The sequence below is a fragment of the Euprymna scolopes genome, chromosome 15, assembly GCF_053919585.1.
Source record: "Euprymna scolopes isolate OS-2025 chromosome 15, ASM5391958v1, whole genome shotgun sequence".
NCBI classification, from domain to species: domain Eukaryota; kingdom Metazoa; phylum Mollusca; class Cephalopoda; order Sepiida; family Sepiolidae; genus Euprymna; species Euprymna scolopes.
In genome coordinates this window covers 55,447,744-55,464,206 of record NC_136496.1, presented here as the reverse complement: position 1 = coordinate 55,464,206, position 16,463 = coordinate 55,447,744, and the positions used below count along the sequence as shown (strand labels likewise).

Here is a 16,463-nt window from a genome sequence, read left to right as displayed (position 1 = left end):
TCTCTCCTTAAGGCAACATTTAAACAGCTTTGTAAGTATAGGAGCTAGTTCTTATTGCAGTTTTTTTTAGCATTACGATTATAATATTTTCAGGGTTAATTGTTTTAATAGAATCAAGGTGTTTGATAAGTCTGGCAACATCTCTGACAGTACACACACACACACACACACACAGAAATAGACATAAACAGATAAATAATAAACACATTTCTTTCAGTATTTATTTCAAGTGCTTAATGGAATAAATTAAAACTTGGCAAAAGTATGAAAATATATAAGCAAGTTATACAGAAATTTTTGTGGATTGCTTAAGAGCTAATCAAGCTGTCTGTGAAGACACGTAAGCAAATGAGCTACAATCGTTATTGATATGGTCTTTAAACCTCTATTTAAAACCTTCAAAGGATCTGACGACCAATAATAATGGCAGCAAAAAAGTGACTGCATAAAATTTTTAAAAATTTTATATATATCTAAGGCGAATTTTTGGCAATTTGAATAAAAATATTTTTACTAGAATTGCATTTTTAACGATTGCTATTGCTTAATTTCATACCTGAATATATGTGTGAACGTGTATTCCTTACAGAAAGAAAGGTTACAGACTCTACATATAATCTACAAGTGTATTCTTATATAAAATTTACCAGGAAAGACAATGGAAGTGGTCCAAAATCTCTTAGTGTTGTAATCTAAGCCAAACCTCTTGTAAAACGTCAAATATATGCTATTTTTATGAAATTCATCTTGTATATATACAATTGTCTGAGAATAGTCAAGTTTGAAAAGTCAAGGAAGAGAGAGATTGGAGAAATAGATGATTGAATAAAAAACAGGAGAGTTGAGGAAAAAGCATTTGAAGCACAATGTTGTAAAGAAAAATTCAGAGAAGAAAGACATGATTCAGTAAGAAACAAGAAATTATGTTTGTGCGTTGAAAAGTTATAATATAAGTGAATATTGAAATTTGTGTTAAATGTTACAATGTTTGAGTTTTACTTAAAAACCATTTTCTTACTTCCATTGGATTTCATTTCTATTATGTTTTATAACACTTTTGAACATACATTTAACGTAGTGTCATAATTAACTGCTGAGGGTTTAGTTTTTTGTTTATTTCTATAGTTTAAACATAAACCATTAAAAAGAAACTTTCGAAAAGACCAAAACTTTTCGAAAATTTCTTTTTAATGGTTTATGTTTAAATTATAAAAAAAAAAACCTAAACCCTCAGTAATTAATTATGACACTACGTTCAGTGTTTTTCAAAAGTGTTATAAAATTAGGTACCCATAAAAACCTTTTTATGTTTTAGCATTAAATTGCTGATTATAATCATATTCATGTGTCTGTTTTTTGCAAGTTTTTTTTCCACCAATATTGTTATCACATGTGTTTCACAGTAAACATCCTTATCAAACTCAAGAAACCTACTGTGAATCAAACCGAATTTCAGGCCAAAATAGAAATGTTAATTTGTAGATAGAACTTGAACAGTATTATCAGATCTCACAATATTTAAACCTAAGTATTCCAACCTATTTTTATAAATGAGATCTCTGGAAAAATGGTTGGATCACTATCATAGTATCTCACTGCTAATGCAATCCTCTATCTGTATAAGAGCCAGGTACAGCCTAAAACTGAGTGCTGAGTCACATCTGGGCAGGAGCTGCTCAGCCAACCCTATCCATCCTTGATAGCATTCAAAATCATCTTTGAAACCTAGTAGGTGATACGCTTTTCTCTTCCCTGCCACCTCTTTCCCACAGAAGAGATGTTGCAAGTTGTGAACTTGTCTCTGCTTTACCATTATTTTCATAGCAAGTGCAACTCCAATCTATGGTTCCCCTTTGTCAAACTTTCACAAAAACACTCTACTAGCTGCAATCACTATATACGATTTCCCCCACTTTCTATCTGTGCCTAAATCTAAATGCAGATTCCATAAAAAAGCTTTCTCAGAAGTACCCGCCTGAGGAATACTGTTCTGCTGGCCTGCTTCCTGGTTGAATACAATATGGTAGGCTTCAAATCCAATATAAACATGTTCTTGTTGAGCCGTCATTATAAATAATCAAATTCCACCCAATTTACACGATTATTAGACTTCCACCTTACATTCCTTAATCCTTGTTCTCTAGTGGCCTTCAGGCCTTTATAATTGGTGATTCCAAAGTAAAAAAACAAAAAAAAAACACATAACAATTTGATGAAATTTAAGCTTGTCAGATTTATTAACTAGTTCATCGTTCCATAAGTTTTTCTTTCTTTTTTTATAATTTTAAATAAGCTGCTATTGTTACTCTATATAATTTTCTTCAGCATTTCAAGTAAGAGGAAAAAATATAAAACCTCTAGAGCACGCGATGGAAAGCAAACCTTCTGAATGTGTGGGCAGCAGATTTGGCCAACCTGAGTCATGGGGAGAGGTCAAACGTAGCTAGTCTCATTTCTGTATAAAATTATGATAAAACTGCCATCAAAAACGCTTGTTAATTTGGTCAGCAAAGAGTAATGGCAGCAGGCAGCAATCGGATTTATCAAAGATGAACAAATCTGTTGATAACTTTTTTAACATCATTCCTGTCCTGCTATTTCACATGTTAAACATCAAGAGGAAACTGGATTCAGAATGAAGAGGACCAACCAGGTTACAAGAATGTAATAACCATTATTATTGGCTTCAACATTATCAAAATGTTTACAAAGAAATTTGATTTTATTTCTGCATAATTCCATTTTTTTTAATTAGCACGTTACATGAGTTGAGCATTGAAAATAGCAAATCTTCAGATGAAAAACAAAAAACTTGGCCCTTTTTCTCAGTATAGAGCCAATTAATATCCTCTGAAAAGGTGCTTATGTAACAGAATTGTGTCATATCAACTCTTTTTATGATATTGAATGCCGTTGGTTAAAGTGTGTAAGTTATTTTGAGGTTCTGAATTCTATCTTGCGCAAAGATGCTAAGACGAATCAACAAGAATTTCACAAGCTCTTGAAAATGGAATGCTGCCAAGTTACTGAAAATACTTTAATAAATATTTGATTATATTCGATTAGGTGAGGAGAAAATTGTGGGTGTCATACATTTCTTGAGAGTATTAGTAAATAAATCTGATAGAATTTGATCTGAATACGGTCAATTCCATAATTTTAAACAGCATCTATTAGGTTAATCCTTTATCTGAATCTGCATAATGAAGAGTTTATGATAAAACAAGAATTAAGCAATCTCTGGCCATTATTCTCATGATTAGGCATTGCTTAAATTCAATGGTAGGTTTGGTTTCTGTGTAACAGCATGTTAATAGTTGTTGGTATTATTTTATGTCAAAACACAATTTATTGGGTACTTACGTTAATTTTACACAAGTTTCTATTTTATACAAAGGTAATAAAGGATATGGCTTTTAAAATGGTATTTTGGCCTTTTGGTAGATATATTGCATTAGTTGAAGAGGGAAAAATGCCAAACTTGAGGAGGGGAAAATTCAAATCCCTCCTGTCTCTCTCTCTCTAGAAGGAACTTGAATTTTCCCCTCCTGTAGTGAAGCATGTTTTGCAATCGGCAAGAAAAAAAAATCTATTATATGAAGAAAACAGATAAATACCTGTCCTAGGAAAAGAAAAATTAATTCTTGAACAGAATAGTTTTGTACCACTTATAGGGGAACCTTATAAAAATTAAAATCAAGATATAATGTCTAGAATCCTTATTCTAATTTTAATCAAAATCCATTATATGATTTTGATTCTAGAAAATGAGTCAAATTTAAAGGATATTTAGAAGAAAATGAAATTCAGCACATACTGATTAATTGGTGCTTAATAACTTTGGATCAAATTTAATGCAAATTTGAAATATTTACACTTTCAAATCGGAGGTTGTTCCCAAATCATACCTCCTAAAAACTCTTTAAAATACCCAAAAAAAACTGAAATTTGGAAATATTAAATAATAATACCTACTATTAAATTTCACAATTTAAACAAAATTTTTTTTAAATTCCATTTTCACCCCAAACAAGGCATAGTTGCCACTTTGATGTAAGGGGTTTCTATCAGAGGCATAAGTTGCAGGGATACTACGTAAGGAGTTGAGTAGCAAGATGTCTGTTCACATGACACTTGAACTTCTGCATGTCAGTACAGTTGGGGAAGCAGGAAACCGGAAGGGAATTCCAAAGTCTAGCAGTTCTGGGGAAGAAACTATTAGAGTAAAAGGTCTTCTTACATCTAGGAATTTCTACTCTGCAGGGGTGTTTACGTTACGGGGGGTACAAGTGCCTGTAGCTTCTCGGAGGATTCACCACTAAAATACTTGCAGAGGGATACAACATTTTGTCAATGAGACAGAGGTTGAAGCTTAGATGAAAGTTAAGGACCTATCAGGTTGGCAACTCTTTTGAACCCTGTCCAGGAGTGAGAGACTAGCAGTTCTGATGCACCAGCCCAAAGGTGATAACAATACTCCATACATGAGTAAATGGTGGCCTTATAGAGATACAGGATATTTTCAGGTGTAAGTAGCTTTCTAGCATGGTAGAGAGAGCTCACCTTCCTCGCAGCATCCCTGGTAATGCCCTCAATGTATCTGTTCCAACTCATGTTCCCTGTGAACGTAAGCCCAAGGAGTTTAAAAAGTATGTTCAGGTAATGTATCTTTAGCTATTGCTATTGGTGGTTGAGACGGTTTCTTGTAATTATTGAAGGAAACAAGCTTAGTCTTGACAGCATTGAATGTGACCATCCATTTTTGTCCCCATTCCACTACAGATTAAAGGTCTTCCTTTAGTGTTTTTGCCATTTCCTTAGATATGTGTTCATGTGTTTTCCCCTTGTGCCTGTTGTGCAGCGTGATATCATCAGCAAATATACGCATCTCAGAGACAATTTTATCTGGGAGGTCATTTATGAATATCAGGAATAATAAAGGTCAAAGGATAGATCCCAGTAGTACTCCTGCATTTATATCATATTGCTTAAATGTATGACCATCGAGAACAACCTGGATTTTTCTCTTACTTAAGAAGGGTTTAATTATGTTAAGTATTAGTCCAGTGATACTATATGATCTGATTTCCCTATCATGCTATACAAAAAGCCTTAGATATATTTAGGGCAACCAATCTACCCTCCCCTGCATTGGCCAGTGTATAGTATATATGTCCAGAGATTACAGTAAGGATATCTGCTGTAGAACAAGCTTGCCTAAATCCATATCATCGGTCAGTCAGAAGTTTAGTAGCTGTAAAGTGATGGACTAGAGCTTGGTTAATTAAGGACTCAAATATTTTTGCAAAAAGTGGGAGGAGGCTAATGGGGTGATAATTTAATGGGTCAGTTCTTTCACCAGAATTCTCGAAAACAGGTACCACAGAAGCAGTTTTCCAGCAGTCAGGAAAGCAAGATCAATCAGAGTTGTCTGAATTTTCACAAAGAATTTCCCTCTACTCTTTGCATTAAATTAAATATAGCCTACATTACCCACCTTGCAATTGTGTTCCCAAATTTATAATGATCAGTTCATTACTTTAGGAGTGAATCTTATAATAATAAATAAATATATAAACATAGTCAATTAGCTAAGATTATACAAATAGAGCAATTGTAATTGTATTTATGCAGGTTTGTTTGGCTAAAAGTCAGAAACTACACAGTATACACTTAATGCCTTTATATCTTTGGATTCAGTGAGATTCCCAAACTCGTTACTGTAAAAAAAAAACTATTTCAATATTCAATCTATTGGGATACACAGCGGAAAAAAATAATGTAATTGTGTGTGTGTGTGGAGATGGGGCTAATTTATCATTATCAGTCTTATTTGTAGTTGTTTCCAAAACACCACTGAAATTAAGTCAGTCAATTTGTCAGATTCGTTTTTTTTCTATTAAATTAGTTGGAAGAGAAAAAGAAAGCAAGGTAGTTAAAGGAAGAGGTAAAAACAAAGTGAGTAGTCTTTAAAGAAAGTTATGTTTAAACTCTTCTTTTCATTATCTAAAGAGAATGGTCAACTTTCCATGACTTAAAACAGATGGATACTTGAATTAAATATTTCATTTAAACACACAAACAGGAAATCTTTGCCTCCAGGCAGTATCTTTGAAAGATGAAGAAATACTGTTATGGCCTGCCACACCTTTCTTAGGTTTGACTCAAAGACATATGAAGCTAAAAGGTCTACTGGCATAAAGTAGTTTTGAAATATTCTGGGTCATGATCTTAGAGTCAACAATGTACATTTTTCACCCAGCAAAATTATCCTCTTACCATTTTTAACTGTCTTAAACATTTCCTCTCTATTTTTTGATCACATAATAATCCCCTCTCTTCACTTTTTTTTTGGAAGGAAAATGGAATTATTTGAAAATCAAATTGGGCATGCTACTCAAGTAGAAGCATGGCGGTCTACACAAATACAAACAGCAACAAAAACAAAAATCCTACCGTTTGTGCTTCCCTCTTACATAGACTAGCACACATGAGCCACTATGGTTCAGCCAGTTCATAAGGTAGGTAGGCAAATCCCTTGGCTCAGATCTCTAAACCAGGCTAATTTAGCTCTCTCAATAAGTTATTTTTCCTTTAGGCCACCTGACACAGCAAGAGTGGACCTATCTCCAAACTTGCCTTTAAAATAAGTATTTTGAACTTAATACTTAATTGCCCTTTTTAATGAGAGTAGAAAAGGCATTGAGAATGCATTATCTCTTGCTCCATGTTTTGTCCCTCAGTCCTCATTTTCTTCGAATGATGTCCCTCAGTCCTCATTTTCTTCGAATGATGTCCCTCAGTCCTCATTTTCTTCGAATGATGTTTCTGACAAAAAGGGGAAGAAAATGCTGTCTACTTTGTCAGCAGTTTTGCGTGATAACTAGAGATGACTTAATTCTCTTTCCATTCTGTTTTTGTTGCCATGTCACTAATAAGGGTGTTAGTGTAAACGTTTTCCTGGGCTGACATTATCCACCTGATATTCAAGGACTCGAATCTTGGATTAACTCCCAAGGAGACCATCCTTCCAGTAGGTACAAAATAACAGGATTGCTGCACTGCCATTTGGTGAATGGAGTCAGGATTATGCAGTCACTTCTGGTGAGGCCTCTCTATGCCATATTAGTAGTAAAAATTGCTACAACTTTCTCTTTTCATTAGTTTTCAAAAGTCTTTCTTCTTTACTTATTCTCTTCCCTATTCTTTGCCTCTCTCTCTTCTCATCTGCCCTCGTCTGATGAAACAACTCTGATGACCTTTTCCACAAACTCCTCAATCTTATGAAAGATTCAAACAAATAAAACAAAAGAAAACCCAGAACATCAACTTCAAACATAGACCCCCACTACAAAGTTTCCTTCTTTAACATCAGGGGTCTACATTTCAATCTTCCAGAGGTTGAAATCCAATCACTGGAAACTTAATATGGCCTGTTGTTTTTTTTGCAAAACGTATTAGCTCAACTGGTTTCTTAGTCGATTTCTCCATCAAAGGTTATTCTAACTTGACTTCCAAATCCCTTTCTTAAGATTGCCATGAACATGGAATATGTGTCTATATTAGCGATGGCTGTCCAAATAAGACCCTAAACTCTCCTACATGGGCTTCCTAGTATTCCTAGCATTTACTCCCATCATTTATATTTTTGCCCTTTACTATCTCCACAATGATGGAGCTGATGTCTTTGAGAGTATCGCCAAGAAAATTGATCACATCTTGTCTTTGAGAGTATCGCCAAGAAAATTGATCACATCTTGTCCACTCACCTTCAGTTTGTGAACATTTCAATGTTCAAAGCATTGAATAGTTAGTCTACTCAAACTAAACAGATAATGAAGGAGAATTTTATGATTTTTCTTTTGCTCATAACCTAACACAAACCGAAATGGATTTGCAAGTCTTCTAAATCTTTTTCTATCATTATGCCTTAAACCATGCTCATCCTCTATTCTCTCTAAACTAGGATGTTCTGATCACTCAGTTGTCTCAATAAAGATTAAAAAAAAAAAGTGTAAGAAAGCCCCAAATATCCTTCTTTATCAAATAGTATATCGATACTTGAAGGCTAACTGAGACAATTTCTGAACATTTATATCAGAAAGACTCCCACATTCCATGTTTCAAAAGAATATATCCTCTATAGTATCTAACTTAACTGACAGATTAAATGCCAGTATAAACAGCTATATACTCTCCAAGAAATTTCAAATGAAATCAAACAGCCACACATGGTGCACCCTGAATGTGCTGCTGCTATTGCACATAGACTTCAATTGCTCTCAACATAATGTTTTGAAACTAAAGTCATCTTTAGGGCAACCAACAATCACTACAAAATAATAGAAAATGCGAAAGTCATAAACTCAGTCGATCAAGTACAAAGTAGAAGATCAGAGGCTTGGTTTCCATGAGTTTTACCAAATACCAAGCAAGGTTCTTAACAGATGCATGTCCTCTATCCCAACCATCATCAATGTGCTTGAGATGATTTCATTAGCATCCTAACAAAGTCAAACTCTTTGCTAAAAACTTTGCATCAAACTCTGTGCAATCAGGGCTACCTATTGCTTAAATTTCTTCCAAAGACAAAAAACATTTGAGCGACAAACATTTTTGTCTTTGATGTTACTAAACTTATTAAGAACTTGATACCAGCAAACCAACTAGATCTAACATTATTCCAATCATATTACCCAAAAAGCTGCAACCAGAACTAGCTTCCATTCTTGCAAAATTTTTTCAAATGCTACCTTAAGGAAAAATGCTTCCCAACACCTTGGAAAAGCTTGTTGGTATGTCCAGTATTTAAAAATAATGGAGACCAGTCTTCTGCAATTAGTCTTCTGTGCATGAGGAGTAAGTTGCCGAATTTGTGATGAACAGAGAAGTTGTCACCCACCTCATCAAAAACAACCTACTCAGTGACAAGCAATATAGCTTCCATCCTGTGATCCCTATAGCTGATATTCTGACTGTAATTTCACACAGGATCAGCGAATCTATCAACTGGAGTTTCCTCTCTTCAGCAATAGTTTTGGGTATATCAAAGGCATTTGACAGTTTGGCATAAAGATCTAAATCACAAGATTTCTAGCTATGGAATAGCTAGAAATATCCTCTCAACTATTCAACTATCATATGTTCTCTCTGATAGATTTATACAAGCAGTTGTTAATAAACAGAAGTCGGAAGCTCAAAATATCATTGTTGGTGCGCCTCAAGGATCTTCCAAACCACATTTTAAGATCATTTATCGATATGAACAAGGGGCGTACAATAAGTAATGCCCCTGACCCACTTCCCATAGCAGTAGAGCAACGAACCTTGGCACAGTAATTAGTCTTTCGTCTTTCTCTACATAGGAACCACCCAGAGTTATGCATTTCTCCCATCGTTTGATGCAGCTCTGGAGACCGTTTTTGTAGAACACTCTAGGTTGGTCCTCCAACCATGACGGGACTTCAGAAATCAAGGCTGCATCATCTGGGAAACGCTTTCCTTTCAAAAATAACTTCATAGCTGGGAAAAGGTGAAAGTCTGAGGCTGCAAGGTCAGGAGAGTAGGGAGGATGGGAGATATTTCATAACCACGCGCCCGTGCTTCTGATCTGGCGACATGCGAGTTGTGCACCGGAGCATTGTCCTGCAGGAGGAGGGTGCCTTTGCTGATCTTGCCCCGCCTCTTGACTTTGATAGCTTCCCTTAATTTCCTCAAAAGTGAAGCATAATAGGCTCCTGTAATTGTGGTACCCTTTGCCAGTCATCACTACTCTGTACTGGTCCCAGAAGACTGTGAGAATGACCTTGCCAGCGGAGGGCTGCACTCTTACCTTCTTTGGAGGTGATGACTCCAAGTGCTTCCACTACATTGACTGGGCTTTGGTCTCTGAATCATAGTGATGGACCTAGGTTTCATCCTGTGCAATCAGTCTTTTGAAAAACTTTGACTCATCTTCTTGGCACATCTCCAAATTTATCCTCGAGCACTCGACGCGTTCTCGCTTCTGGAATGGTGTGAGCAATCTGGGAATACATCTGGCAGATACCTTATGCATATGCAAATGGTCATGAATGATAGTTTCCACAGACCCTGTACTAATCTTGACATCTTGGGCTATTTGGCAAATAGTAATGCGCCGATCTTCCAAAATGGCAGCCTCAACTTGACGGACAGATGCCTCATCAATGGCAGAAGGAAGGGGGGAGGCAGGTCTGGGAACTGTTTCCACAGACTTCCGGCCATATTTGAATTCATGATGCCAGCATTTTACAAGGTCATATGATGGGGCATTATCACCATAAGTTTCTTTCATTTCATCAAAAGTCTCCTGTGGTGTGCATCCTGTCAAATACAAAAACCGGATCACTGCTCGACATTCAACAGGCTTCATTTCACACCTGACTCAGTTCAAACACCTGTAAAACAGAAACCACAATTAGTTCAGAGCTGTAATTTGCCACATAACCCGTAGAATCATTGCACATGCAAAATTTTAACTAGATCAGACAACTGAAAGTGGGTCAGGGGCATTACTTATTGCACACCCCTCGTAGTCAACAATACCATCTGTTGTAACACTTCAAAGCAATGACTAAGATCTCTCTGTGTCTCTCTCTTATGACGATGAGCATGTGGTAAAAAGGTGGATGCATCTAAAACTAAGCTTCTCTCTTTTCACCACTAATACTCTGGTCCCCACTTGGCTCCAATCGAAATGAATGACTCTAGTCTCAAGGGAGCACCCTGTTTAGACAAGCTACTAAGATTGACTTCATTCCTAACCTGAAATGGAAGACTCACATCAAATATGTTGCCAAAATCATGGGAAAAAATGGTTAGATCTTTGTATCTTTGCCAAAAAGTGTTAAATTTATGACATGTATTTAGCATTTCAATAACTTTGTGTAAAACTTTGCAACAATGCTGTTTTTCATTTCAAATTGTTGCTCTTTATTTTACAATTTACATTGAGCTTTTTTCACATTGTTATGTTTTTACTAGTAATATATACTTTGCCAGTCATCTATATTTGCTAGCCTTGTAAGATGATATCATGATGAACAAGCATATACAACACTGACCCCTAAAGCAGGAGATAATAATTGAGTATGATATCATGATGAATGCACCAGCTCCCACAAATAGAGAGTTATGATTATAATAGCACACTACTCCTGCTACACATGGAGAAGCTAATCATAGAAGGATTGTATCATGAGGAATGAATATATACTAAAGTGCCATCCCAAAGAGGTAATAATACTTGGGATAATCACCTCATAAAAGGAGAAGGTAATGCCTGTGAGTATGATATTATGGCAACAGAATAGATAGTACACTAAACCCCTCCTCCCAAATGGAGGAAATAATCATGCAAGGATGGTATGAGGAATGAACAAATACTATGCTGTCCCTTCTCCAAATAGAGAGGAGGTAATACCTAGGAGAATCACGCTATAAATAGAGAAGGCAATGCCTGTGTGCATGGTATCATGGCAACAAAACGAATATTACACTACCTTTCACCTAAAAAAAGGAGGTTAATCCCCGGGAAGATCGTTCATGACAACAGAACATATAATACATTACCTCTCCCACAAAATAGGATGTAATACTTGGAAGGATTACTCCCACGCCCTTAAAAAAAGACATTCTTATGACAACAAAAAATAATACAATAGATTAAATCAAGGTTGTTGTTTTTTTTTTAATTCATTTAAAAATGCTTAGCCATAAAAACATTATAAAATCATTGTATATGTGTATATTTATAAACAATAAAATTTCCAATCAATGTAGGGATATCTTAAGGGAATGGCCCTTGGTGCAAATGTGGTATTGTTGATTCTAGTTAAGAGTAAGTTACACATTGTTATCACTATTGATTAAGGTTGACCATTTGCGCCACACTTTTGATGGTTTTGTACATAATTTGTTTTAAATGTAATTTTTTAAAATATTTTCTGCAAATAAATCATTCAAAGTGTATTATCTGTTCTCAGCAATCCTGGCAAACTTTGGATGTTTTACTGTTGATGAATTTATTGTGTATAATATTATTGTATATACAAATGAAAATTAAAATTGTATATTACAAAATCTTAATTCATCAAAAGTTGTTCATGAAACAAATATGCAAATTAGGAAAACCAAAAGTGTTTACAGATTACTATATATACGGTATTTCTAGAACTTATGTTGCATCATATAAGCATCACTTGTTTTGATGTTAATATACTTGCATTCATTCATTTATATTGTGACAAAATCCGAAGGTGCTAATCCCCTCAAAACTATTACAAAATGTCCAATAACAATATCAATAAGAAAAACTCATGTAAGTAATACCGATTTCTTTGAATTCTATCCTCTTATTTATGTCCCCATGACCTGATAGGTCACAACCATTAACAGTGTTTAAATCCAGAATAGTCCCAAGAGTTATTGATAATTTTTCACATTGAATCCAGGTGTGCCTATTATTGAACAAAAAAAAAAAATGATGGACAATTTAGTCTTCATTAGAGTATACAAAATAGTTAAAATCCAAACATTTACGTGTAAATAATGGATGATTTACAGTCAACTCTTCAGCTTTATTACAATGGTCCATTGTTGCTACTTTATATCAAGCAACCATGAAAAAATTCTTACTGGAAGCGATAAGCTGTCAGTCATCATGTGCATTAATTGGCAAGTAAGGGGAGGGGACACCCAGGCTTTCTTTGTTTAAATACCTAAAACCATCAAACTCAAATAATCTTTCTCTGCAGTTTACATTAATAAAATATGACTGCTGGCAAAAAATACTGAGCATGAATATATAAATAAAATAAATAGATCTGCTATTTTGATAGCAAGTTTAATTTAATACAGCTGTTAGAATTAAGCTTTTAATTTAAATACTGTTGGAGCTGGATTAAAGAATAATAATTAGTATATTCGATTTTATTCCATTCTGCTTTGCAAAGGATCTTTATATTATGTTGATGCAATGTTATCCATTACTATTGTAGTTTATTAATGTTTATAACTATTGTTTGTTGTAGTAGTAGTAGTAGTAGTAGTAGTAGTAGTAGTAACTTCCTAGGACACATCCAACATTCCAAAGAATTTTCATATCAAAAGTAGTAAAATTATTTTACAGGTCGTCGTCGTCGTCGTCGTCATCATCATCATGTAGAAGTAGTAATAATGTTGATTCTTTATGACATGTGTGTCTTCCGTAGAGTTTTCATACGAAATTTGATACAATTATGATTAATAGTTTAGAACCTACAAGTATAAACAGCAATAGAAATTATTAAGAAATTTACCTTTCAATGACACACCGGCATTTCAAAGATGCTTTTTATTTTATTCTTATTTTTATCTGTAATGAGAATTGCAGGTCCATAGACCCATGGCACAACTGATAAAGGCATTGAGTTACAATCAGTTCTAGCTGAATCTTCTGGAGGTTGAAGCTTCAATCCTCATTAGAAGCTAACTAAGAATGGAATAAAATTACTTAATAATTGATAGGATAAGAATGATCTGCCTCCATGGATTAAATAAAAGGTTTAGTTTGAAATTCTGTGAAGAATATATGTAAGATTTTGATAAATATTCTCTAGTTTGAAAAGGTGCATCCGAAGAAGGTCAAAGGTTACATTGGCTGTAACGAGAAAATAACAACTAATTGGAGAATAGTAGTTTGAATAATCTAAACAATCCAATTTCATGTCTGGATTAGAGTTTTTCATAAACGTTTTCTAATTATATTGTGAGGAGGTAAATAAATACAAACCCAAAGATTTATAAATGATGGTACAAACCTTTGCTCAAAATAATTTGCTTTTCTTAAATATCCTTCTTTTTTGTGTAGAAAAGTTAATGAGACATTCAGTATTACAAAAATAAACTTATTTCATACTGTTGGTCTTTTGTAGATTACTGTCATTGACCGAACTGGAATGTTGGTCTCTGTAAACTGAAAATATCTAAGGAATAGTTGCACTTAATACTGTAGGATGAAATAATCATTCAAATTGTGTTATAGAATTTTTGCAATTTTTTCAGTTATCTGAACACTTTTTCACACATTGTATTTATTAAATTATTTATGCATACATGTTTTATTACCAACAACCATAAATTTTAGGTGGCAATCGAGAATACCAAGTTTGGATTGAATCTCTACATTAGGGTTCCCCTCATAATTCAGAATTGAACTCTCACGTTTTGCCTTTGGCTAATGTAAAGATTGTATGTCAGTTTGAATGATTGTTGTGCAAACTTATGTCAGAAAGTTACAAAATTTTTAAATCTATTATATAAAATTTTTTTTTCCTGCATTAGAAACTACAAAAGCTACTTAAAAACCTTACATATTCTGATTTAATATGACCATAACCCAACCCTTTTTAAAGAGCTGGATTTTTCCTACAGTAAAAATTGTAATTGTATGCAACTTTGGCCTCATGAAAAAGCAATTAAATAGGAACAAATATATATATTTTTTTAATTTAAAAAATTTTTTTACATGGGGGTCACCACTTATCAAGGCCCAGGAGCCACTCGGGGATAAGGGTTATTTTGTGTACAGTAATCAATGGGATAGTATCATAGTAATAGTTAGTATTGGGGATTTGATAAGGTGTCATTACTTAAGGGGACGGTTCATCAGGAATTTGTTTGTGACATCCAAGTTGAATTTGGGGGGGGGGAGGGAACAGGCAAGCGGCAGAGAGTTCCACAGCCATGCAGTTATAAGAAAGAAGCTTTGTTCATGGAATCTATGTTTTGATTTTGGCACGGATAAAGAGTGGGGAAAATTATTGTCGCATAGGGTAGAATTTGCTGCAAAGTTCTTGGCAAATAGTTTGGCCTTGTCGAATGCTGTCGAGATGACCTCTGGACCATTGATAATGGTTGGGATAGAACGCACACTTCTGTTCAGGATCCTATTTGCTATTTGCCAGAATTGGTGGGAACCAAGCCGCTGCTCAGCTACTTTGGATTTAATGGATTGAGCATATAGCTCTCTTGCATTTTTTATTACTCTTTTACAGTGGTTGCTGGCGGTCCTGAAAGCATCTTTAGTCTCAGTGCATCTATTACGTTGGTAGCTATGGAAAAAGTGATTTCTAGGTGTGATGGCAGCAGCACATTCAGGGGAGAACCATGACTGGCTGTTAGGTTTTTGTTGGAATTTTTTGGATGGTATGAATTAGTCTATGCCAACAAGTAACCATTTGGTCAGGTCTGATATTATAGAGCACACATCCTTTTTAAACATGGAATGGAGAGGTAGATCAGATATGAATGTACGGAAGCTATCCCAGTCAGCCATAGAGTATCGGTATACAGTACGGTGGAGAGGTACATCTGTAGACTTATATTTCATTTTTATCTTAACTGATACAACAGAGTGGTCGGAGGATCCCAGAGGAGATAGAACGGCACATGAGTATAGCTCCGGGGAAGTGGAGAGAAAAAGGTCTAGAAGAATTGCGTACTGACCGGTAGTATCGGGCACACAGGTGGGCTCGCGAACAATCTGAGTGAGGTCATAGGCAATGGCAAAATCACGACAGAACCTCTCCTCATCGTCAGTCTTATTTGGGTGGGTCAGCCATTCAACATTGTGGACGTTATTGACCATTTGAGTGAGTCAGCCATTCAAAATTGTGGACGTTATTGACCATTAATGCAATAAAAAATTAACAATGCAAGTGTTAATATAGCTGGCATTATCCATACATACAGGCCCTTATTCATTCTAATCAACATCAGAGGTTCCTGCTGGTTATTAATAAAAGACAAGCCACTTATTTGTTTCCATTAAAATAATGACAACAAGTTTTCCCCATCCTTTTTCATATATGCACATGCACTATAATTCTGTCAATGTTTTTTACTTGTTTTCTTTATGTAGTTTATGACTTCATCTTTGCAAAGATGTCTAACTATTAATTTCATGTTTTCTTCGGTGTACTCAACTTTACAAATTGTACAAGGAAATGAGTGCTATCCTTCGAACATGTATTATATAATAGAGTTTGAAGTAGAAATCTTTTCTAAACTTTCAAAATCTCATGGTTTATCTCGATTTAACTATGAAGACATTTGCAACTTCTATCCACAAGACAAGCCATATCTATTACAGGTCCTCATCGTAGTAATAATACTACTATAATAGCTGAATGGTGATAAAAATAAGTCTGATTACCTTCTCTTCGAGTGTCCATTTCTGTTGCTGCGAAGTAGCAAGACGATTTAATAAATCATCATGTTCAGATTCAAAATCACTCGGAGGGCTTCCTGCACGATTCGGTGACTGGAATAAGAAAAGAATTAAAAAACAACTTAAGACAATGAATTATAAAAATTGGACAGACTAAGTTCAGATCTCCTTTTCTTTAGATAAAGTTTGACTTGATGGTCTTTTAGAATTCCAATAACATAAAATTGAAAAA

General features: G+C 34.8%; 1 protein-coding gene across 2 annotated transcripts in view; it reads right to left on the bottom strand.

Annotated features, from left to right (window-relative positions):
- LOC145293835 (GRIP1-associated protein 1-like) overlaps window positions 1-16,463 on the bottom strand; it is a 690,744-nt gene that overhangs the window by 149,390 nt on the left and 524,891 nt on the right. For both annotated transcript variants that reach the window (XM_080140492.1, XM_080140494.1), the window contains one exon: window positions 16,217-16,324. In XM_080140492.1, coding sequence (XP_079996618.1) covers window positions 16,217-16,324 — 108 coding nt within the window. The remainder of the gene's footprint in view (window positions 1-16,216; window positions 16,325-16,463) is intronic.